The sequence below is a fragment of the Sminthopsis crassicaudata genome, chromosome 5 (assembly GCF_048593235.1).
Source record: "Sminthopsis crassicaudata isolate SCR6 chromosome 5, ASM4859323v1, whole genome shotgun sequence".
NCBI classification, from domain to species: Eukaryota; Metazoa; Chordata; class Mammalia; order Dasyuromorphia; family Dasyuridae; genus Sminthopsis; species Sminthopsis crassicaudata.
The window spans coordinates 262823487-262850055 of NC_133621.1; the positions used below are offsets into that span (position 1 = coordinate 262823487).

Sequence of the window (26569 nt, forward strand, 5' to 3'; positions counted from 1 at the left end):
GCTAAGAAAATCACATAACCTTTCTTAGAGAAGAAATGGCAAACCACTCTAATATATTAGCTATGAAAACCCCAAATGGGGTAAAGGAGAGTTGAACCTGATTAAAAAACTAAACAACTCGGATAATCATGGGATCATGAATCTAGAAGTGAAGGGGACTTCAAATACCATCTACTTTAACCTTCTGATTTTACATTTGGGATAATAAAAGCCCAAAGAGACTAATTAGCTTGCCCGAGGCTCATGGGATAATAATAAGGCATAAGAAAGAAGATTTGAAGTATGGGTCTCCACTTCCAGAGGCAGGGTTCTTTTCTCTGTACCATGAAGGAATGAGGAACAGAACTATATTTTGGGGTGACACTAAGAATGAAAAAGGAGGACTAAGGACAATTAAAATGAAATTGTAGGATTTGAAAGGAAAAACTGACTTGAAGCTATCTAGTCTGTGAGATTGACCAAAATAGAATAGCTTCCACCTAGTGAATCTGAGAGGCAGTTAGATGGTTCATTGGATAAAGTGCTGGACCTGGAATCAGGCAGCCCTGAGTTCAAGTTTTATCTCAGACCATTATTAGTTGTGTTTTCCTTGGTAAGCCACTTAATTTTGCCTCAGTTTCCCCAGTTGTATGACTAATAATACCTAGCTCCCAATATTATTATAAAGATGAAATGAGACAATTATTGTAAAGCCCTTAGCATAATGCCTGGCACATATTATTATACTCAAGTACTTATTTTCTCATCCTCTATGTACTTTGATAAATTTCCTCTGTATTTTAGGTTACTCAAAACTTACTTGGAGTATAGTATCTAAAATTGGACATAATTATCACACAATTCTCACTATAAAGACATAATAGAATATCGGCTTGTACATGTGCAAACACGCACATATGATTCTATAAAGTCACACATACACATAGATACCTCACACTTGCCATTGTAAAAATATATTGGGTTATCATATGAATAGAAAAGTGATGAGTTCCAGTAAAGTGTTCCCTGGGGAGCCCAAAGTAGGAGCCAGAATACCTAAGGCTAAGTGTAAAGATTTATAATAAATGATAACTGTCTGAAGCCTGGTGGCATGAAATTAGGAAGGAAAAACTCTGAGAAGCTGCTTTGAAAGACTTCAAATATACAATTTAAGGGTGGGATGGACCTTCAATATTATCTAGACCAAACTTCCCATCTTACAGAGAAGGAAATTGAGGTCTACAGAAACTAAATAATATATTTAAGATTGCACAGATAGTAACAGCTTGATTGTCTCAACTTAGGTGAACCCTTACAAAAAATATGACAGACTGCCTTGAATTCAAAATTGTCAGTTTCTCAGTGTTCCTTCATTCAAATACTATTCGGAGAAATGTGCACACTTGCAGTCCTGGCACATTATAGTCAATGAATATATGCTTGTTCATTGAGTAAGGCAGCTAAGTGGCACAGTGGAGTGAAAATTGGGCTGGGAATCAGTAAGATCTCAGTTTATTTGCTGTCTCTGAAGCTTAATACCTGTTTGACCCTGGGAAAGTCACATAATCTATTATATCTTCATTTTTCCCTTCTGTAAAAACAAAGAAGTTGATGATCATTAAAGGTCCTTTCCATCTCTAAATAAATGATCATATGATTAGTTGATCTCTTTAAGAACACGATTGCTCAGTATTGCTTAGCTGAGATAACTTTGTAGTATTTTCTTTCAGCTTCTCTAAAGTTGAGGTTATTTTTGTGGCTGAAAATAAACAAGTGTTTTAAAAGGAGGGGTTCTATTTTTGGCTTTCACTGAAGCCATCACTATGAGTTAAAAAAAACACCTTAAGTATAAACACTTTATATTTGGTCCTATTATTGTCTAATATATTGGTGGTTCATTTTTTTCCCACTGAAATTGAAATCTCTAAAGATGTTTCTCTCTCTCTCTCTCTCTCTCTCTCTCTCTCTCTCTCTCTCTCTCTCTCTCTCTCTCTCTCTCTCTCTCTCTCTCTCTCTCTCTCTCTCTCTCTCTCTCTCTCTCTCTCTCTCTTCTCTCTCTCTCTCTCTCTTTCTCTCTCTCTCTGTCTCTGTCTCTCTCTCTCTGTCTCTGTCTCTGTCTCTCTCTCTCTGTCTCTGTCTCTGTCTCTCTGTCTCTCTCTCTGTCTCTGTCTGTCTCTCTCTCTGTCTCTGTCTCTCTGTCTCTGTCTCTCTCTGTCTGTCTCTCTCTCTTTCAAACTACTTTAGCAATTTTATATATAGATATACATATGAACTATATTGCTAATTTTTTAAAATCAGTTGTTTCTTTTTATTTTTTTCATTTCTGAGATTTTCTTTGAGAAAAGATTTTCAGAAACAGTTGATTCTATATTAGATTAATTAGTGGGGTTCTTATCAACATAGCACGTGAAATTTTCATTGAAAGAGTTTGCACTAAAGACATGCTAGGCATTCTTTCTTTTTTAAAAAAAATATTACTACTTTATAGCAGCTATGCATATTTCTCAAAGTAGTATTTGAATGAAGGAACACAAAGAAACCAACAACAATTAAAAATGTAAAAAATAAATAAATTTCCTAAGCTTCTAGCACTTCCTGGCAAATTTGTGTAATGGGAAACTTTATGATACTTCCATGGTGCCCCCTGATGGAAGAAAAGAGCTACTTGCACATTTCCACAAAATTATATTCACTCATCTGTCACTTACATCTGACTTGCCCCTTGCTTCCAATGTTTGGTCCTTATTTTTTGATAGTTTCCTATATAGATCAGTGATATCACACATTTAAGCAGGCAATGTATTTCTTAAATAGATCCAATGTAAAGATGCTTATTGAAGTAATCATGAAACGTGTAATGTTCATCTTTTTTTCTGCAAATTCAGGGAAAGAAAAAGAAATTCATAGCAATTTTCCTGTGTGTCACTAAAGGAAAATCAATTTTCACTCTCTCAAAAATTAAATATTTTGTTTGCAGTAACAATTTAGGTACTAAGATTTTGCATTTTCTATTTAGCTCCCTAAGATACTCTAAGGATGAACACTGAATTTTCTCTTATCTAATGTATGCACACACAGAATATTCTCCTTCTCATCCCTCTCCCCACTCTTATGAAATACTCAGAGGAAAAAAAAAAGCAGGCTCTTACAAAAAGACAATTTGAGCAATTTTCTTCTGAGAACGGAATGTGATTGTTATTGTGCTAGTAAAAAAAAAAAAAAAAAAAAAAAAAAAAAAAGTAAAGGATTTTTGTTAGAAAAGTGACTCTTAGAGATGGTGTGTATAATGGACTGTCACCTTTCCAGAGGTAAAGAACCATTTTCTATAGGTACATAAGTGGATGATGGTAAGTAGATTCTAGATCCAAGAAAGGATAGGACAGAGGATGAAGTATGCCCATTCTTATCCAAGGTAAGAATTAGTCAAAATTGGTTAACAGCAGGAGAGATGTGGAAGGAAGGATATATATAAGTAAATTACTTTAAAAAGAAGGAGGGACCAATATTAATTAAAGCTTACTGAGTTCATAAGCATAATATAGTGTCTTTCACACTGCCAAATCTGGTATAAATGTGCTATATTTGGGAGACTTTCTGCAGATAAAATCTGATTTCCAAGACATTCAACTAGTACTCAGAATAGTATTATTGAGCAGTATTCAAGTACAGAGCAGCTTGCCATCCTCTCAGGGAAAAAATTATTGACCTGATCATATAAATCAAACAAACTAGAGAAGAAAATCTGTTTATTATTGAGACTATATTGAATATACTTGTTTACTTTTGCTGAGGTGATTTGCAATATATGTTGTTAAGTTATCTGGGTGAGAAAGTGAGGGGAAATATAAGGGGGAAAAAGGTGAATTAAAAACAAGAGATATTTATAAAAATGATGGCAAAAAAAAAGAGCATGACTTTTTTTCTCTCATCTCTTTCTCCTAATATATTTCCATTTTTATCCTATCTAAGCTCAATCCAGACATTAGGTCTCATGTTCTGCCTATCTTACACTTTCAACTCTTTTTATTCTGATTTTCTAAAACCTATGCCATTGAAAATACTAAAATACAAAGAAGAGTTGATTACAAGTTCTATTTTTTAAAATGAGTTCTTATTATTTCTGTTGCTGTTTATATTAGAAAATAAAGTCACTGACTTCCCTAATGGCTCTACTTGGAGATTAAAATTGAAAACTAGGGATTTCAGGAATAGTGATCTCCTATGGAAAAAAAAAAGAAAAGAAAAGAAAACTTATTATAGAGAAAAGCAATAGGTAGTAGAGAGATGCCAAATTGCTGGCAGGTTTCATGCCTGGGGGTCTAGTTTGCCCTACATGGTAATAGTTTTGGATGGCTCTTGAGTGCGTCAGAAATGTAAAGCACTACAATCAGGGAATAGCATCAGTCTCACTCAAGGTTCATCTGTGTAGGAGGAAAGGGGAGACAGAGGAGGAGGGAAAGGAGGAAGTGTAAAGGGAAGGGGGGGGAGGAATCAAAGGAGGGCATTTCACAAAGAGATAATCCCTGTATATTTGTGACATCATCCCACTGCTTATGTATATATAGAGAATCATCCAGAGCTCCCCTCATGGTTCAGTCACTTTCAAAGTCAGCTGAAGGCAATAGGAAAGGAGAGAGACTCATTTCCAGCTTCAATTGCTCTCTCTAATATTTATGGACTTTACTTACTAGAAGGCTAAAGGATGATGGCAAGAATGAGAATTCCACTGGTCTGCATGATGTTTCTGGCTTTTACTTCCCAGAGTCTGTGCTCAGGTAAGCTCAGCTGCTCTTTGCTAAGTGAGAAATAATCTTTTTGTTTTTTTAATTATTATTTTCTATAATCTATGCTAACATATCCATAGTGAAAAATTTTTAACTTATTCCTGTTTTTGCTCTATAGTACAAATGCCTGATTAATTTATTTGTGAAGACAGAGGAGGACAAAAGTATTTCCTTTAAATATCTGTAGAGCTGGTGCCAGTGTGAAAGATGAAAATATGATTTGACACTTTTTGAAACTCCAATACTTAAATAATAAGGCTATATCAGGCTATTTCTCCCCATTTGAGAGTGCAGAGGCAATACCTGTCAAGCCAAATGGTAACCCATCATTAAATTAAGATGCTTAACTAATATCCTCATTTATGCTTTCAGCTTTTCTCTCCTTTATTATTAGCAATATGCAAAAATGTTTAACACACATTAGTGGATAATAGTGAAAGTTGACTTGTGATTACCAAAAATTATGATTGCATCTGATAATAAGACTTACAACTTTTTATCTCAGCACATAACTACTATCTTAAAAATGTTGAGCAATATCAGAGAATTTTTTTAAGTGTTTTTCTAATTATCTTGGAAGATACTAAAAACATCAGGGAAGAATCAGTATATATATATACGTAAATGTGCAGCTATAGTTATATTATATACTGATATTATATATAACATTATACTATATTTATATACCGACATATTCTTATGTATTTGGTACATATAGGCAACAGGACAGATATTGTTGGTTGCATGTTACTTTTTTCTTATGGAAGGTAAGTTTGCAAATAGAGAATGGCCCTTTATAGCTTTGCTTAGTCAAAGATGTTTGCAGTGAAAAACTTGAAAAAGAACTGAGAAAGTGTATGTCAATTTCAGGCATTCTTAGCAATAGGATATCAAGACATAGCAATGTAGGATGAAAGACAGCTAAATTACATTTGAGTTATCCATTAAATCTAAAACAGTACTCAGCATAACCATAATTTATTGTTTTCAAGCATAGACCATTTGAAGATAGTTTATGGCATTAAACAGCACATATTTTTAGATATTACCTTTTTTTCTGCACAGTTCAGAGGTAAAGAGTTTATGAAATCTAACTTCCTCTTTATGTTAAGCTTCTACTTGAATTTTTAAAATTACTATAATAGAAGAATATATAAAAGTGTTTTCAAAAAGTTATTTATCTATACTAATTTTGAGAATGTTGCTTTAACATTTGTAGGAAAAATGATTCTAATTTAATAAAGATTCAATTTGCAATATGATGCACTTTAGTTACATGGGATGAAAGATGTAGTAAAACTATCTTTGAAAGGGATTGCTATTGCTTAATTAAGCACTCTGTCCAAAACAACTTTCTACAATAATTCCTGATTTATGGGTTTCAGTGATTGATCATTTAAAGCTGGCTCATGATATTTGTCTATATTTTCTTCAAGAGAAAAAAAAAGTAAAATATGGTCCCTAAAGGAAAACAATATTGTTTTCTTAGAAAAAAATCATACCTCTTAGTAAAGTTTATTAACAAATTGTTTATCCAAGTTTAATGTAACTGTTCAGCCCTTTTGTGTAAATATATGTGATAAGATAAAAGGCCTCAGTCATTTCACTGAATCTAACTTGTCTTAAAATGGGAACCTAAGACAGTGTTGGTGAGTTAATATAGTAGTTTTTTTTTTTTTTTATAGGCCTCTGTTACTTTATTCAAAAGATACCTGTTTAAATGTTCTTTATTTAAAAAAAAATCCACAGGAGAATAGTTATTATAAGGACTATAGAAAATAATTTCAAGTTTACCAGTGAGAAATATTCAGCCAATTTTTTTTTCTTAATTTCATATGAAACTAGACCTTCATTTCCTAAATGAATATGCCCAATGTCACTTTCTTGTAGGATAAAACTAATTGCTTCAAAATGTGTATTCAAATCTAAAATGATATCTGAATTCAGAAGAGTTGCAGAACCTTTTGTTCAAAGGCTCAGTGAAAAATGGTTGACTGTTGTCAATAACCTATTGATGTGGACTGTGTTCTAATTGTAAACATTTCTCTTGAACTCATACATCATACCTTTTCAAACTGTATAATTTAGAAGTAAGGCAACGTATGTGGTTAATCCAAATGCAGTAGAAATTCATTTGGAATTAGACGACCTGGTTTCAAAATCCAACACTGCTGCTGCCTTGTGTGACCTTGGACTGGACATTTGACGTCATTAGTCTCTGTTTCCTTTTTTTAATAAAATAGGATATTTGGAGTAGCAGTCATTTAGACCTTCATTACAATACAAGATCTCTGATTTTAGGACATCTTTAAAATGAATAATGACAGTGTTTGGATGTAGATTACATGGCTGATAAGGATCAAATACAGTGCTAAATTTCCAGGAAAATTGAAATATATAGCATCTATGACTTGAGTACTATATAGAAAATATAAACATTATTTAGAGAAATAGTTTCAATATAATACCTTATTTAACAACCTTACACAAAGATTTTTTAAAAATAAGCCTTTATTCATCTAAATACCTATTATTTTAAGACCATTTTAATTGTTTTTTCTCTCTATCTCTATCTCTGTCTCTGTGTCTATCTCTCTGTGTCTCTGTATATTTTTATCTGTCTCTAATTGTGAATCTCTCTCTCTCTCTCTCTCCCTAGCTCTGACTCTTTCCATTTTTCCCTTTTTTTGGTCTTTCCATTTCTCTGACTCTGTCACTCTGTCTCTATTTCTGTTCTTTCTTACCTTTCTCTTTCTCTTTTATATTTAGAGAAGAAACTTAGTTCCTGCTTAAATCTTGACTTTTTTAATATTAAACCAAACTCAAACTTAAAAAAAATGATCATGGAATGATCTAGTTAATTAATATTTGATAACAAACAGGTGTTTTTTATTTTTCTCCCCTTCAGATTCAGAAGAGGAAATGAAGGCGCTGGAAGCAGATTTATTGACCAATATGTACACATCAAAGGTAATCTTTTTTTCTTTCCTCCAATCAATGGTTGCTGAACATCGGTCCTTTTCATTATGAACATGGTCACCCTTTCAGATGGTAATCGGTTCCAGGCTAGATCTAAAAGTTTTTTTGGAAGCATTTCCTTTTTCTGAAAAATTTTCCTTGAGTTCAAAGGAAGAATAAAAGTGTTGACATTGACACAGAGAAGGCTACCATGACTCTCACTCATCAAAGTGTTGTTTTAATTAAATGGTCACATTTGATTTCATGAGAAAGAAGTAAAGTTACTGAAGGAAAAATGTGTTTCTACCCTTATTAGATTAGGTTTGATGAAAGGTTTATGGACCTCAATTTAAATGCTTAAATGAAAACTAACTGGACAGTTTTTAGATTGTGTAAGGGAAGCAGTAAATGGCTTATATATCTCTGGAATAAAAAATGGTGACAAATGGGAGGAGACACCATGGAGTAGTGAAATGACAGTTGAATCAAGAGTAAGGAGATCTATAATACCAGCTCCGTGTCTTCATCACTAACTGGTAATTTAACAACAGGTCAAATCATATATGCTTGGCTTTCTTGTTGAAAAATTAATAGAGTTCAACTAGAAATGTTTGTTCAGAGGTTTCTTAGGATCTTCCTGAATGGATCTTAGAGGTCCAATTTATTAAATTGATGACAGATGAGAAGATGATATTTGACTGAAATCCAGAGAAGAAAGGGGGCTTGCCCCAGTTAGACAGGTAAACAGAGTCAGAATTTGAACCCAATGCATCATTCTTTTTAAGTTGAAGAGGAGCCGAGAAATCATCTAGTACAAACTAAATCATTTAAAGCTGAGGAAACTGAGATGTAGGACAGAATAAGTGATTTGTCCAAGGTCACACAGAGAGGAAGTAACAGTCAATAATCAAAACCAGGATTTTTTTTTAATATCCACTACTCTTTACACTGCCTTTTTTAGATCAATCAATCAATCAATTGGTAATCATTTAAGTGCCTCCTAAATACAAGTGTCTGGTGCATAGTAAGCACTTAATAAATGCTTGTTGAATGATTAATGTAAGAGAAACTGTTACTTGTGGGTGCTAAATATTATTTATGCTAAATGTAATTCTACATTATTTGGGGCAACCAGCTTACAAAGTGCTTAGTATGATGGGCTTGGAATCAGGGAGACCTAAATTCAAATGTAATCTTCGACTGTTTGTGTAACATGGACAAAATCACTTAATTTCTATTTACCTCAGTTTCCTCATCTGTAAAAGAAGGATTATAATACCACCTACTTCTCAGGGTCACTGTGAGGATCAAATGAAAAGTATTTGTAGCACAGTATAGTAAATACTATACAAATGTTAGCTGCAAATCATTATCATTAAGGCTAATTCTATACATAAGAATATTTAGTGATTTATATAAAATATAAGTTATATATTATATATTTTACATATTATATACATAATTAAATATCACAATGATTATTATTATGTAAGAATAGTTAAGGATTTGAATAACTTGTTGTGCCAATAATGGGCCATGCAAAACTGAGTGTTGGTTGTTTTTGAGCTTATTGCACCATGTAATTATAGAACTTAGGGCCACTGGTGTTTCCTGTTGGTCTGATGTATTTGAATAGGAAAAGCAATTCAATTCTAGCAATTATTAAGTATCTTCTAATATGTCAGGAACAGTTTCAAGCTCAGGAGAAACAGACACAAATGAAATAACCTCTACTCTTGAAAGGCTTATTTTATGAAAGGGAGAAGTTCATAGATTCCCAAAAATGTAAAATTCCAGGGCAATTTAGGCCACAGAAAGAACTATTAAATGTAAGGAGGAAGGAATCAAGGAGATTTCCTGGACAAAGTGGTGCTAATCAAAAAGCATTTTATTAAGCATCTACTATTATCAGGACTAAGTATACAAGTTCCAAAACAGTCCTTGCTCCCAATCAGTGTATGTTTGGTCTATGGGAACTTGAGCCAAATGCCTAATAACTAATATCCCTCCAAGGAAATAAAAACCAACATTAATTAGCAAATAATTCCCAATATTGTGCCACAAGATGGATTTAGCAATGAAGATAGGTTATGGTCAAAACCAAAGGGGGCAGGTAGGTAGTGCAGTGGATAGAGCACCAGTCCTAAAGTCTGGAGGACCCGAGTTCAAATCTGGCCTTAGACACTTAACACTTCCTAGCTGTGAGACCCTGGGCAAGTCACTTAACCCTAATTATCTCAGGAAAAAAAAAAAAAAAAAAAAAAAAGCTTTTGATACCAGAGGACCTAAAATAGCTCTGATAGAATTCTAAGACCAAAGCAATTTGAATATTGACTCAACACTAATATTATTCTTTCTAGAGGAATTAGGGAGGAAGTACCCTCCATATTTTAGGCCCATAAACTAGTAAATATCATCTTTCAGATCACTTGGTGCCAAAAGCACTCAGGATAGATCAAAATAGAAGTCGATCATAAATCTAACATTCAGTGTTTGAAAGGCTAGAGACTTCTTTTTAAACAAATGATAATAGCAAATAGTGGTGTGTAAATAATAGTAAATAATAAATAGTGTATGAAGTTTTACAAAGCACAGTGCAATCTTATCTCACTTAATCTCACGATAATCCTGGGAGGTAGGGCACTATTATTATCCCCATTTTACAGTTGAGGAAAAAGAAGACAAATAAAAGTTAAATAGCTTGCCCAGAGTTGTAGAAATAGTAACAAGATTCACATACATGACTGTCCAACATCCTCAGAATCACTTAAGTGTTTTGGCATCTGTTAGATCTTTTACCTTTGATCTGGGAATTCTAACTTCTCTCCAATTTATAGATGATCAATTATTTGTTCCTCTGAACCTTCTCAGAGAAACTGAATAGAAATGCATCAGAGATGACAGTGGGGGGGAATATAGATAGATAGATAGATAGATAGATAGATAGATAGATAGATAGATAGATAGATAGATAGAAAATATCTAATTTATATGACTAGATAAATTCAGAGGAATGTGTTTCCACTTAGCTCAATGTTCTTGTAGTAAATTCCTTACACTCTGTGATACTGATTCAATAGCAGGTCTTTGACTAGATAGTCTCTGAGATAAGTAGGAGGTACCACAATAGACAGAACTCTGGTTCTGATTTTAAGAAGATTGGAGCTCAAATATAACATTAGAAACTGACTAGATCCTCAGAAAATCACTGAACTTTTTTGGGTTCAGTTTCCTCAACTATAAAATTGGGATGCTAATAACATCTATTTTCCAGGGATGGTAGGAGAATAAAATATTAATTATAAAAACCTTCATAAATGTTAAGATGCTATGTAAGTATTAGATATTTATCTATTTATTATTATTATTAATTACCCTCTCCATTAATGTGGAACACATTAATCTAGAAATCAAAGAATGAAGAATAAAGGCTTTCACCTCTCTAGGTCTCAGTTTACTACTCACTTGTAAAAGTCTCCTTTTGAAATATCTACCTTTAAAAACCTATTACAAATAAATTTTTTGAGGACAGGGACTTCTTCACCTTTCACTCTCCCATCCCTCATTTTTGATCCTTTGTATGGCTAGAAACTAGCACAGTCACATAACAGGAACTTGAGAAATGAAGTGAACTGAATGATGACATCTAGATCTATAACACTATGATTCTTTTTTTGTTTCAAAGAATTTTAGAATATTAGGCATATTAGAGATTGTATGATTGAAAAATTTCATTTTTATGATCAAAAACCCTTTACTTTTACCAATAATACTTACATGGAACTATCTCTTGAGGAGATTAAACACTGGCTATGTTAGTTTTCATAACTGGTTATTTAATTTTGAATTTAATGTATTATTGTTGTGGGTTTTTTAAATTATTCTTACTCTTATTTATTTTGTTGTTGGACTTCAGTCAAACCTGGGGCTGAAAAGATGCTTCATTTCTTATTTGAAGAATATAAAAAGCCGTGTTCAAACATATTCCTTCAGGAAACATCTTAACAGAAACAAACAAACAAACAAACAAAAAACTTCTATCTTTCTTGTTAAACAAAATGATACCTCTAAATTGGTTCAATGAAAACCTTTTTTTGAGGAGGGGGGAAAGGTAGGTTTTCAATGTGCTTCATAGAAATTTGAAATTATAAAGGCATACATGAATATTATGAAGATGGAAGAGGAGGCCATATGGAGGGAAGTTAAAAAGAAACTAATACTTCAGGTAAAATAATAGAGGGTTAGTAGGAGGAGATATTAAAATGAGAGAAGTGAGGTAGAGGGAGGAAAAACTTATTTTACATACTTTAAAATTCACCTAAACTATTTGTTGACTAGATTTTTGAAATTATAATTGAATTATTAGATTGATAATTTAAATGTAGAAAACTGCTTGACTTCACAGTAAATAGATATGTCAGAAATATTTAAAATCAAATGCCATTAAAATTATTGCTTATTTTCAGACAATTATTAGTGATTTGGCCATGTTTTAAATTAATTAATTGAATTTTCATATATCTCCCTATCACTTTCAAATTTATGAACATCTTTATTCATGTCATCAGGATGAAATACTTAATAAGGTCTCATTAGACTGAGGGATGAGTGGTGGTTAGAATATAGTGGTGGTTAGAAAGGAATATATTGTTTGTTACTTAACCCCTAACTATGAGAAGGTTACCTAAAAGTACCACAAGGGCTTGGAAAATATATGAAGCTGGCTAGAATACAAGCTTTTCAAAATTATTGACAAGCAAATTCTTTATGACATGCTTTCTCTCCTCTATTTCCTCTCCTCTCCCCTAAGAAATCATTTCCCCATGCATATAATATATACCTACTCTATAATTGGGGTACTGAGAAAGTGAATTATCTTCCCATATTTATTCATCCAGCATGTATTAAAGTCAGAAACTTTCCTAATCCAAGGCCAGCTTTCTAGTCTCAATGACATTTTTATAGTTATTCAGTCATTTCAGCAATGTCTGCTTCTTCATGATCCCATTCTGGGTTTTCTTGGCAAAGATACTGGAATGGTTTGCCAGTTTCATTTCCATTTTTTCCACTTAATAGCATCTGATTTTTTCCAATTATATGTAAAGATAGCTTTCAACATTATTTTTTATAATACTATAAATTCCAAAATTTCTTTCCTTCCCTCCTTTTCAAGACAGCAAGCAATCGATAAAAACTATACATACAATCATGTTATACACATTTCCATTTTAATCATTTTGTGAAAGAAAAATCAAAAAAAAAAAAAGAAAGAAAGAAAAGAAAGAAAGAAAAAGAAAAAAAACACAAGAAAGAAAAATCCAAAAAAAAGTAATTTAAGAAAATGAAAATAGTATGCTTTGATCTGCACTCAGACTCCACATAGTTCTTTCTCTGGATGCTGATGGCATTTTTCATCACAAATCTTTTGGAAATGTCTTGATTATCCTATTGATGAGAAGAGAGAAGTCTATCACATCTGATCATCATTCAGCTTTGCCATTACTGTGTATAGTATTCTTCTGTTCACCTCACTCAACATCAGTTCATGTATGTCTTTTCAAGTTTTTCTGAAATCTTCTTGCTCATTTCTTATAGAACAATGATATTCCATTACAATTATATACACAAATTATTCAGTTGTTCCCCAGCTGTTGGGCATTCTGTCAATTTCCAATTCTTTGCCATCACAAAAAGAGCTGCTATAAAAATTTTTGTATATGTAGGTCCTTTCCCCCCCCCCCTTTTTTTTTAGGATCTCTTTACAGATTTAGTAGTGCTAGATCAAAGGATATGCAACAGTCTGATGCCCTTTGGGCATAGTTCCAAATTGTTTTCCATAACCATTAGGCTAGTTTATAACTCTACCAATAGTGCCTTAGTATGCCAGTTTTCATAAATCCCCTTCAACATTTAGCATTTTCTTTTTCTGTCATATTAGACAATCTGATAGGTATGAAGTGGTACCTCAGAATTGTTTTAATTTGTATTTCTCTAACCAATAGTGATTTAGAGTATTTTTCTTATGATTATGAATAGTTTTAATTTCTTCATCTGAAAACTGCTTGTTTATATTCATTCCCATTTTACAAAGAAATAAATAGAGGTTAAGGGACTTGCACAAGAGAACAGGGGCAGTAGGTCATATAAAACCCAGGCCCTCTACCTCCTAGATTAAATCACTTTGGATTATACTATTTCAATCATTGAATTCAAGAAACATTTATCAAGTATCTGCTAAGCACTGGGCATTGCTGTAAATATAAAGGAAAAGACAGATCAAAGTGAAGCATCATGAGGTCTTTATTCTATTAGAAGGACAAAAATTTATCAACTCTGCATTGGTGAGTTTTTAAGATTCAAAGTAGATCTTCCAAAATCAGGAATAATTTCATCTCTTTTAAAATATAGCCATATATATATATATATATATATATATATATATATATATATATATATATATTCTGGTCTTTCATATTATTACACATTCACCAAATTATTCATTTTTTGAAAGAAAATTAGTTTAGAAAGGATAACTTTTTATTCTTTTGGCTATTGCTTTTAAGCTTTACTCTTGTTTTCTGCTTTTGATATAGATTATACAGAAAGGCTGATAAAAAATCTAACAAATCTACAAGTAAGGAATAATGGTTGTATATTATATTATAATATTATACCTATTATAATTCTAATATATAACTAACATAATATAGCTATTATATAGCCAACTAGGTATAAAGTTAAACCACTTCTTTAAATATCTTACTCATAGTGATAGTTTTTAACATAGATGATTTTTGTGGAATCTGATCACTGAAAGAACTTACAACCAACAAGTATTGATGAAAAAAAAAAAAAAGATTGAAATCTCCTTTAATGGAGATAGTCCTTCAGTTTTTATTGCCATTATTCAGTTGTATCTGACATTTTATGTTTTTGTAGTTGTTATTTGTTTTTGTTATTGGCAAAAACACTAGACTAGTTTGCTATTTCTGTAGCTCATTTTACAGATGAGGAAACTGAGGCAAACAGAATTAAGTCATTTGCCCAGAGTCACACAGCTTGTACCTGGGACCTAATTCAAAATCAAGCCTACCAGTTCTCTCTTGCAGTACCTAACTGCTCCCAATTCTTCTGTAACCAGAGCTGTTATTGTACTGCATTTGGCCTTTATCTATCACTATCATGGCAATAAAGTAGAATGAAATCTAGTTGGGGGAATAGAAAGTTCTATTTTAAAATCATTGTATCTCCCAAATAGAGTATAGTGTTTTGTTCAATGCATGGGCTCAAGAAGTATTTGTTCAGGGATAATTAGTTTGGTGGATAAAGCACTTGGCCTGAAATGGGGAGAATCTGAATTCAAATCCAGCTTTACTTAGCACTTAATAGCTGTGTGACTGGGCAAGTCACCTAATTTCCATTGTCTTACCTAAAATAAAATTAAGAAGTGTTTGTTCAGTTGCATTGAATTGGGATAATTCTTTACATATGACACTAGAAATTTACAATGGATCCTTCCTGAATTTTCAGTATTTCCTTAGTTACAGAGTCTTTTAATTTTGCCCATATATTCATTCTGTTCACTTTGTCACCATCTCTTTTCTAAATACAAGCTTTTATTACCTACTAAAAAGTACAGAAAATAAGAGGCTGTCACTTTTTTTTTTAAATGATGCATGAATTTGTAGTGATTAAATAGTAATACAATAGCATCTATTTTTCTTACTTTATCTCATCTATTTCGCAAGACCTGATTTCCTGAAGATCTGCAGGGTGATGATATTACTGTTTATTCTGAACATAAATACGGATTGAGGAGCCTACATTGTTCTTTGTTCATGTCTTTAAGATCACATTATGTTAAAAAAACAAAAACAGAACATTTAACATTGTTCTACATAACATCTCCTCTAATAAGCTTCCTACAAAGCAGTGAGAATTGATTCTATCAATATTTGCAAAGTTTAATGAGTATAATTAATATATCATATCATATTAATATAATTAATATCACTTGTACACTAGTAGTCACAGAATCATAAGATCAAGACTCGACTTGGAAATTCTTAGATCAGGAAAGTCTTTGGACCAGTTCAAGTTACCATCTTCTATCTTCTCTTCAATGTCTGGTCTTAGGAAGTTGCCTTGAACCCTGAAAGTATAAGAGACTTATTCATGATTACATAGACAAGAAGTGTCAAAAGCAGAGCTTGATGGAGGAGGTCTTAATTCTTGTCAGAATAAACAGTAATACTACAAATAAATCCTTGTCTTGTGGATCTTCAGAAAAGCAGATCTTTTCTATTTTTCTACTATTATGGTATGTTGCTCTTGTGTGCAGGTAACTTCTTAGGGTCATAGGATTAGATTACAATTCAAAAGCAGGGAGTTACCAAAGGGGCTCTTAATTTAAATCCCTTCCCTTTTTATGAATAGTACATAGAGTGCTGACTCAGAGTAGGAAGATCTGTGTTCTGATTTCAGCTCTTATGCCTTTTTCTTGTATTTCTATAGTATGTAGATAGCATTTAAATAGTGATTTAAGACTTGCAAAGTAATTTACAAATATTATCTCATTTTACTCTTAAACAATCTTAAAAGACAGGTTGTTATTATCATTCACATTTCCCATCCCTTTTTACAGATGTTTAAACTTTGGCAATCAGAGGTTAAATGGCTTGCTTACAAATATCTGAAACTAGATTTATTTATTATTATGTATTTATTCCTGATTCCAGGGGCAATGCTCCGTGCATTATGGTGCCATCTAGCGACTTCTTAAGTTATTTAACTTTTCTGAGCTTGGGTTTCTTCCAGTGGTCCTCAAACTTTTTAAATAGGGGGCCACTTCACTGTCCCTCAAACTGTTGGGGGGCCGGATTATAGTAAAAACAAAAACTCACACTCTGTCTCCGCCCCTCAGCCCATTTGTCATAACCAGACAGGCCACATAAACGTCCTCAGAAGGCCGCATCTGGCCTGGGGGGCCGTAGTTGGAGAACCGCTGAGAGAATGACAATATTTGTAGTACTTTACTTTTTAAGTTATAATGATGATCAAATGAGATTTTATGTGAAGTTCAAGCTGTTGCTATTATAATAATATTATTAATTTGTTACTACTACTGTTTTCTATTTAAAATATTCTAAGATCTTATAGGTCAAGTTCCTATTTTCCCATTCCGTTTCATCAACAACATAGTTGGTGATTTTTTCACTTTCAGTGAATAATGATGATCATTGGAACTACACTTTTCCTTTTTATCTGAATATTAAAATGTAGCTGCTAAATGATTAATTGGAATTGTTTATAAAATTTAAAAATGGACAAATTTCAAAACATTTTCATGAAATCATAATTCTAGAAAAATCTTCAAATAATATTTCATTAGAAAGACTGCAAAAGATAAAATAATTAACCATTTCCTTGTTTTTTATCATTACCTTATAGCAGCATCCTCATTAGTAAAATGAGACTACAGGATTGAGAAAATGATTCTTAAGGTTGCTCACCCAGTTCAGTAGATGGGATGCCCAATGCTTGTGTTTTTGTTTGTTTGTTTGTTTTTTGTATTTTAATAATATATAAATCCCAAAATCTAACATTAAAAAATAACAATTTCTTTAAAATTTCAAGCTTGACTCTATCACCAATTTCCTCATTTTCTTATTGTAAAACCAATTTGAAGATGGGATCTTCAGTTTTATATTTTCTTTTGCCTACCACAGATCAATAAAGCAAGATTTCCTCACTGGAAAATGACTCTGCTGAATGTGTGCAGCCTTGTCAATAACTTAAACAGCCAAGCTGAAGAAATAGGGGAGACCAGTGAAGATGAGCTTGTTATGAGAAGGCAGTTCTCAACTTTGGAAGGCTTTAACTTGGAAGCCATGCTGACCATTTACCAGCTCCAGAAAATCTGTCGTAGCAGAGCTTTTCAGCACTGGGAGGTAAGACATGAAATGCAAACCTAGTTTTTGTTTCATGGATTTACTTCTGATTTCTATTGATTTTCTCCCGATTCTGACAACTACAATAATAGCAAAATTATAAAAAATGTTGGTGATGAATGATGTAGATTCCCAGTTCTGGCAAACATCAACCTACTTTTCAAATATTTGAGGTTAAGTAAAATATTTCCCTCCAAATTTAGAAGGAAGGTATATTTTAATGGAGATTTACTCATATTCATTTATCTAATTCATACTCAAAGGAGAACTTTTTTTTGATGTCCATGGAATCTTAGGGAATTCAAAATATTTGTATTTTTGTCAAGAGCCATGAAGCCATTCTTGGTCAGTTATCAATTCCACGATGGGGATGATTTCAATTGCTATAAAATTTTTTTAGACTAGTACAATATTAATAGGAGTCAATGCATCTCAAAATAGGGTATCCCATTTCCATTGAATATGAATTTCTTTTCTTTTCAGCAACTAGTTTTAACCCCACTAAAACTCAATTATAGGATATTTTTTCATTAATCAAAACTTCAAGGAAATGTGTAAATCAGGGCCTACTTAAACAAACAGATTTAACAAAGCACATAATTTGTCAATCTCAGACTATTTCTGCCTTAGTAGGTAACAGGTTTTAGTTCTTTTGGTTCTGCCTATTTAAGGAGCTCAAGATTAGGAGGGAAATCCTGAAGGAAATGGAATCATGGAGGAGTAAAAAGGGGAATCCATTTTAAAGTTTGTTGCTTATAATAAGAAAAGACATATAAGAAGAAAAACAAACTTTCTTAATAAATTAATGGACCAATAATTATAAAATATCAATCTAGACAATTGGGCTTAACTATTCATACATTAAATGCATCATTTGGAGATGTTAACTAGATTGTGATTATAAAGTTTATCTGCAATGATGTAATTTAACTTGTAATATCATTCCCATAACAAATCATTTGAAGGCTTGAATCCTACTTAGTATAGATAAAACAGCTTCCTTGCCTCACAGAATACAAAATGTCATCATACATTAGATTTTTAGTCAGCAAGACTTAAATTCAAATTCTGCCTCAGATACTTTGTTTTGATCCTGGAAAATTGACTTATCTCTGAGCCTCAGTTTCCACATATGTTATCACAGGGGTGATAATAACATCTACCTCAAAGGATGATTGTGAGATATCTATCAATCAATCTATTTATCTAAAATATACATACATATACACAGATCTGTATGTGTTTGTATATATATATATATATATGTATATATATATATATATATATTATGTGTGTGTGTGTCTTTCAAACAATAAAGTGCTGCATAGTTTATTATAGTATTATTATTCCTTCTATTCTGAGGATCCATTCTGTGAATTTTATTTCAAAGAAGTTAATGAGAAATCTATCATATAGGGCTGCCTAATGACCACTAAAGGAGTGAAAGGATTACTCTTGACACTTTAGCTATCTAGGAAGACTGGTTTGGAACCAGCTTGATGTATTGGAAAAGCATAGCGTCAAAGTCCAATAGAATGTAACCTACTTGGCAATGGGAGTTGGATCCCTCCCCTAGTCTAACATATAGTGTTTTTGGTACACAGGACTAGATGAACATATGACTTCATTACTGAAGTAAGGAATTCCCAGTGAGGACTTCTCTCTGTCAATGTAGATTAGCACCTTCCCTGTAATGTCTAGTTTTAATTGCCTTAGACATTAAGAAGATTATCGGATTACTCAGGTTCACTGGGTCAGTATATATCAGATGCAAATCTTGACCCAGTGTCTCCATGGCTCTGAGACAAGCTTCTCATATTCTAAATCATATATTTATTGAATTTATTTTAAAGCTGTAGGGAAATAAATTACTGGCAAGCGAAATAATTTTTTAAAAATCTATACCGGGTTGAGGGAGGAGTAGAATTAAATACTTTTTAGATTGAGAGCTGTGACAATTGTCCATCTTTCATATTTGAATTTTATGTTGATTACAGTATTCCCAATGGACTATAATTATCAATTTTCCTAATTTTTCATAGAGTGAAAGAGGAAAGACATAGCTATATTACTTCCAGTGTTCCTATTTAGGCACATAGAAATTCAGTGGAAAAAAAAAATCTGTAAGCCTGACTAATTTTTATTTTTGCCATTTCTTGACTCAAAATAATGTTCAATTTTCCTGCTCTTTAAAAAAATCTTGCTTTTGCAAATTATTTTTTGGGGGGCAGGGATAGGGGATCCAAAATTATATTTTTTGGGAGCGGGGAATATTCTCTTAATTCTTATTATAGCTGTAAACCAACAACTTCTCTGAAATGTATTATCTTAGGCAGTCTTTGGGGCAATGAGAAATTAACTGACTTATTTCTAATTGTAAAGCTGATATATGTCACAGAAAAGAAAAGAAGCCAGTAGATCTTCCTAATTCCATGATTCATCAGTTCTCTATTCTTTATTCTATGCCATATTATTGATGACAAAGGATAATATACTTATGGCTACAATAGGCAAATAATAAAATAGAGCATTTTTTTTTGACAAACTCCTCCATCCTGCCCCCAATTCCAAATGAAAAGAGAGTCAATTTGTCATATCAAATATGTTCTAATATAGAATATATCTGACAGGAAAACATGCTGTAAAGTAGTAACCTTTTGGCATAGCTAAGTGGTGCAATGGATAGAGCACCAGTTCTGAAGTCAGAAGGATCCAAGTTCAAATCTGGCCTCAGACATTTAACTCTTCCTGACTTTGTGATCCAGGGCAAGTCATTTAACTCCAATTATCTTACAAACAAACAAAAAAAGAATGAAGGAAAACAATTCCATTCAAAAATAAAAGACAGAAAGAAAAGTAATGACCTTTCCAAAATTTTAACACATAATTGAATGATTTAAAATAAAATAATAACATTATTAAAGCATGGAACTAAAGATTTAGAAATGTTATTTTGTCATAGTATTTTTCCCCTTCTTCTTCCCCTCAAGAGGATAATAGCAGATTGAAATCTATTATTTAAAGGTTTTTTTTCCAATTATTATCGATCACCTTTTGAAGTCTATCAAGACATTTACAGACAATATTAATGAACTCAAAATTTGTCAAACATACAAAAGTTTGACTAAATATTTTATCCTAAGATGGGCAAGCAACTGAAAATATATTTTCTAAAATACTTTTAAAAAATTTCTGTTTGTAAAATATTGGAATATGTTACCATCAAAATAAGCATTGAAAATGTCTTTAAGTATAAGTCATGCATGGTGTCCTTTTCCCATCAAGATTTAGTGTGGTGATTCCATAACTCTCTTAGATTGTCAATTAATCATTGTAAAGCTAGTGTAGTTCAACCTCAGCTCATTGCTTCTAAGATAGGAACACAGTGGTTAGTTAATAACCATGAATAGCATATGGAAAGAACAGCTTTTGGATGCTGAATTAATTTTCAGGTTATCTGAGCTGGGATGTATGGTAGGTGCTTCTGAGATAGTACCACCAAAAAAGACTATTAAATGAAAGTTGTTTAGGTTATTTAAAAAGACTCATGTATTAATACAAGGATTAGAATACAAGTAAAAGCTTAGAGAATTTTCATTTATTTAAACTTATTTACCTCTTACTAATGTAGAACAGGAGAAGAGAGAAATTATGTGCCCCTTAAATTACCACTGCTTACCAAAAGTTCCATATAATTATCAATGTTAAATAGCTTAAAACTGCTCTAGAGTACTTACATTCTTCCCCACCCTTTTTATAAACATCTATTTCTTCATTCTCACACACTTATTTACTTATAAAGGCAGTTTTATGGTAGAGAAGTCAGAGTGGGACTTGGAAATGGAAAAATCTGAATTTAAATCTCTCCTCAGATATTTGCTAGCTGTAGAATCCTAATCAAATCATTTGATAAACTCTCCTTCAGTTTCTTCATCAGAGGAATGGGGTTTTAATAGCATCTGCCTTACAGGGTTGTTGTGAGGATCAAATAAATTAATATATGTAAAGTTTTTTGCAAATAAAGCACTTTTAAAATACTCATTACTACTATCGCTACCTCACTCTCACCATCACCAGCACCAGCACCACCACCACCACCAGCATTACTACTACTACCATCACCACTACCATCACCACTACCACCACCACTACCATTACTACTATAATTATCACTACCACCACTATTACCACTATCACTACCATGATCAACCCTACTATGCTTACTATTTGGCATAAGAATTAAATTATATGCTAGAATAATTAAGATAATATACAAAATTCTATTTTAGAATTTATCATTTATTTTGGAGAATACTTAAGGGCTGGCAAGAACATATTTTCTAGAATTTTTGAAAAGCAGGCAAAAAAGGAAGGAGTAGAGAAAAAAATGCCATATAGATTTCCCAATTGATGAACAGTTATAACATAGGAAAACTAGCAGGGAAAACAATGTAATTCACAAGCAAAAAGAACCAGAAATAAAAACTATAGAATGAAATGTTTAGATTTAAAACAAACCAAAAAACTCACACATAAATATATATATATATATATATATATATATATATATATATATATACAAACCTTGGATACTAAGCAAAGTGATGAGAGTTCCTAAAATAATGAACCAAATTTGACCTCACAGGAATCACTGAGATATGGTAAGATATGACTAGTGACCAGAATAAAATTCCAAAAGGGTCTCCATTTTATTCAAGTAAAACAATTGATAAATTCATTGGTTGGAATATCATTATATATTCAAAAGATACTGTTGTGTGAGAAAGTCTAGGAACCAGAAGAGGAAGTTAGGTTAAAAACATTTGGATGAGGTTCTATGGAGAGAGAAATGGAAGTGATATTGTTATCCAAATATTTCTTGAGATTTTAGAGAGAAGGAGGAATTTTATGAATAATTTATGGCATGCCACAACATCTGATATGGAAACATAATTCAGAAGCAATTAGGGATCTCAATTCTCTGGACCTCTGCTGGAGGTTTACTCCTTTTCTTTTATTAGCAGAAAAGCTAAAAAAGAAAAAAATAACCATATGGTTTTATCTCTTCTTTTAAATGGATGTATATGGGGAAATTGTTATTCTGAACATATATCTCAGCATTAAGAAGGACTTTTTTTGTTGTAATGGAACCAGCAGCAACCTTGGTAGCAGATGACAAATTTTTCATGAATTTTGAGATAAAGAATATCAGATATAATTTGATGTTTATGTCAGATTTGGAGAGAAGCGATTTCAAATGGTTCAGAGAAAAGATATAGCATTTAATGGTCTAATATTTCAAAGATGTGTATATAAGATTCAAATAAAATGACATAAGTGAAGATGAATGCTAAAATATAGCACTATCTTATACTAATTGTGTCTGAAATACTAACATTCAGAATGGCCAGAAATTTGAGATCAAAAATTTGGGATCACAAAAAATGGATCATTATTTATATTGGAGACAAAAGCAAAATCAAAGAGAAAGAATCTTGCTCAGGGTGAATGGAATGTTTATAATGGATAATAGTGATGAGGATAAATTAACTCAAAACTTTTGCTTGTTTTCTTTCCAAGGAGGATGATCTTTGGACTGGGGATGATAAAACAAAAATGATTAACAGGGAGGTGAAACCGAAGATAAATGAGGAGATGGTAAGGGAGAACCTGGCTGCCCTCAATGAGTTAAAATCACCAGGACCAGACAAATAATACCTTAGAATATTGTTAGGAAACTAGCAGGGATGATTATTGATTATAGTTATCAAGAAAAAAATTTTGGTAAGTCAATAGGGTTTCCAAAGTTTGAAAAGGGGGCTAGTAAATGGCCCGCAAACCAGGGAATTTAATTTTGATTCTTGACAAATTTCTATAATATTCAACTAAAAGAATGAAAATAATGTATTCAAAAGCAAGCAATCTTAAAAAACAAATTTAGCTTCATTAAGAATAGGCCATACTTGACTGGACTTGTTTCCTCATTTATTTTCCTTCTCTCCTCAGACTTTACATTCTCTTTCTGTTTTGTACTGGGTAAAGAGAATACTAAGAGGTATACCACAAATCCATGGAATTCTATTCCATCCAATTCACATGAAGTTGTCAAAATTATTAAACATTTGTCGGTTTCTAGGCATTGAGTTCGTACCTGGGCATACAAAGGTCAAATGACCCTGTCCTCAAAAAGCTTACATTCTTTTGGAAGGAAATAATGCATACATGGAAAGATCATGTATGGAAATGTGAAGTAGGCCTTGTCTGGAATGCATAGTACATATGAGATAACTGGAAGCTAGGGCAACATCAGTTTTGATAGGAAAAACAAAAATAAAAACCATCACCAAATTGATGTTCTGCTAGTGACATATATTTAATTCAATAACCATTTACTCAAGGCTTGTGATGTTATTTTAGATGTCCAGCATACCAATTAAGAAGAGAAAAACTCCTGCACTAAAGAAGCATTTTCTAATCTCCTCATTCTTATTCTAATTCCCTTGAATAATTTCATCTCCTCTTCTCCTTTTCTTTCTCCTCCTCTTCTTTCTTTTTCTTTTCCTAGTTCTGTTCCTCCCCCTCCTTGTTCTTCTTTTTTCCCTCAGATATATGAATCTACAGTGATGATTGGAATCTGAGTTCTAGGATATCCCCCAAAATTTTAGCTACTCTAATTAAAAAACAAACAAACAAACAAACAAACAAAAATACTAGGTTTGTTCTTGGACTCCAAAGTTATATTGGGCAAAATAAATCCTCAGATTACTTTCAGAATGATACATATAATGGAAGACTATAGAAGTTCACTCCTTTCATTTTTTTTTTTTTTTTTTTTTTTCATGGGATGACTTTCTAGATTTGCCAGAAACTGACCAGGGCCAATGTATTGAAGAAAAGTCCTTGTGCTTATTTTTTTCTGTATTTCTTTTGTATTCAACTAGCCACCTAAACTAAAAAATATGAACAATACCTTAAAAGCTACTGGGATTCGATGGACATGTCTCTGATGTACGAGCTGTGTAGAACTCTCCATAAAGTAGAGGGATAATGAATCTAGTAGGAAGAATATTGTATTGGCAGTTGGGAGTCTTGTGTTTTACACCTAATCTCCCCATGTCATGTGTCCTTGAATCAAAACTTTTAACTTGTTAGTTTCCTTAGCTATAAAATTGTGTTTATTTTGAGGAGCACATGTGATAACATTAATAATGATAATAATAGCTAACATTTGATATAGCCCTTTAAAGTTTGAAAAATGCTTTACAATTATCTTATTTTTTCATTGCCAAAACCCTGAAAGGCAGGTGCTATCTTTATTCCCATTTTACAGATGAGGAAATTGCAACAGGCAGTGGTTAAAGTGACAGGGTAGGTAATACAACCAGTAAGTGCCTAAGGTCACATTTGATTTCAGATCCTTTTGATTCTAGGTTTACAACACTCTCCACTAAATGAAAGTTTTTGAACTATTATGTGCTATATAGGTTTAAAGAATTATAATTATCCTATTCCCCAATTCATTCAGATTCTATTTGTATTACAGTTACTCCAAGAAGATGTTCTTGATTCTGGAAATCTGAACCGTGAAAAAGAAGAAATCATGAAAAGGAAAACCCCTTATATCCTGAAGAGGCAACTCCATGTGAATAAAGCCAGAAGACCCTACATTCTCAAAAGAAGTTCTTCCTACTATTGAGGAGAAAAAAAAAAATCTAATTTAGTTAATGAATAATTGTGTTTCATGGTTGTTTTAATTAAAAATACAAGCATATCAGTGTGAAAATTATATGATAAAAGAACTGTTTTTGTCTCTTCTGCAATTATGGTTTCTTGAATGTGATTTTTTTAATCAAAAGAATTGGACAGAAAACATTCCAAATAAATCTCATTTCTAAGCATGATATATTGTGTGTGACAAAAACTATTTAATAATAGCGACATCATTCTATTTCACAACTTTACATGAAAAACATTTGATTATTAAAATACACCAGTGAAAATATTATATATGTTATACAAAATTTCATCCAGTGTCCTAGTGAAATCCTTTGGTTTATACTTGGGCCCTGAAGAAAAGCTTAGGGTATATAAATTATTGATAGCCAAATACACTAGGAGAGTTGTAAAATATTAAATAGACTTGTGAAGAGAGAGAAAATTTCATTTTTTTTCCTATTTTGAATCTGCAAAATGCATAGATAGAGTGATAGTCTTAGGAAAGTAAGACTCAGGAAAACTCTTGAATAATTATTAATAATTATTTAAATTTTAATGACTGATCTTTTTCTTTAAAAATGCTTCTTGGAAAAGATACTTTGTAGGTAATAAAGTGAATCAAGTCATCAAGTGCACAAGTCTTAGAAAATTCACTTTCACTAAACTAATACTTTATCTGATTCCCTTCCAATTCCATGGCATTGTCCAATCAATGGTACTTGAATTTTATTTGGCGGACTGTGTGTTATATAGATATCTTTAGGTTCCTTTTGATTGGATTGAATTGTTTGGAGTTTGCATCTTAGAAGTGATGAGATCAAAAGCATTAAGTGACAAAGTTATTCTGAGTTCCATCTGTTCTACACAAAACCTCTTGGGAGTGCAATGCCAGAGAAACTGAGGCAAGTTAGAGATTAGAGAATATTTAATATTTATTTAAAAGAGAGAGATATGCTGGAACCAAATGGATCCATGGTTTGGTCCCAGGGCTGAATGAGACTGTCTTCTTCAAGAATCCAGCAAACTATGAGAGTTCTCAATGACATATATACACACATGGCTCAGACTCAGGGTAGACTGAGGCAGGGGAGGAGTCGGGGTGCTGAGATTGGGAACAGGACTCTGACAGGATGGGGTGAGCCTCTGGAGATGAGATGACATAATCACGGGGAGGAACCCCAG

At 32.4% G+C, this 26569-nt stretch overlaps 1 protein-coding gene across 3 annotated transcripts in view; it reads left to right on the plus strand.

Moving 5' to 3' along the window:
* NTS (neurotensin) overlaps positions 1-25572 on the plus strand; it is a 90860-nt gene extending 65288 nt beyond the window's left edge. Inside the window, exons 2-6 of one of the 3 annotated variants that reach the window (XM_074270911.1) lie at positions 4671-4754; positions 7672-7733; positions 17450-17671; positions 23252-23329; positions 25215-25572. In XM_074270911.1, coding sequence (XP_074127012.1) covers positions 4682-4754; positions 7672-7733; positions 17450-17671; positions 23252-23329; positions 25215-25367 — 588 coding nt within the window. In that variant the 5' untranslated portion in view covers positions 4671-4681 and the 3' untranslated portion in view covers positions 25368-25572. Of the gene's footprint in view, positions 1-4484; positions 4755-7671; positions 7734-17449; positions 17672-23251; positions 23330-25214 lie in introns of those variants that run through there. The other 2 variants (XM_074270912.1, XM_074270913.1) reach the window with 2 other exon arrangements.
* Positions 25573-26569: the final 997 nt, after the last annotated feature.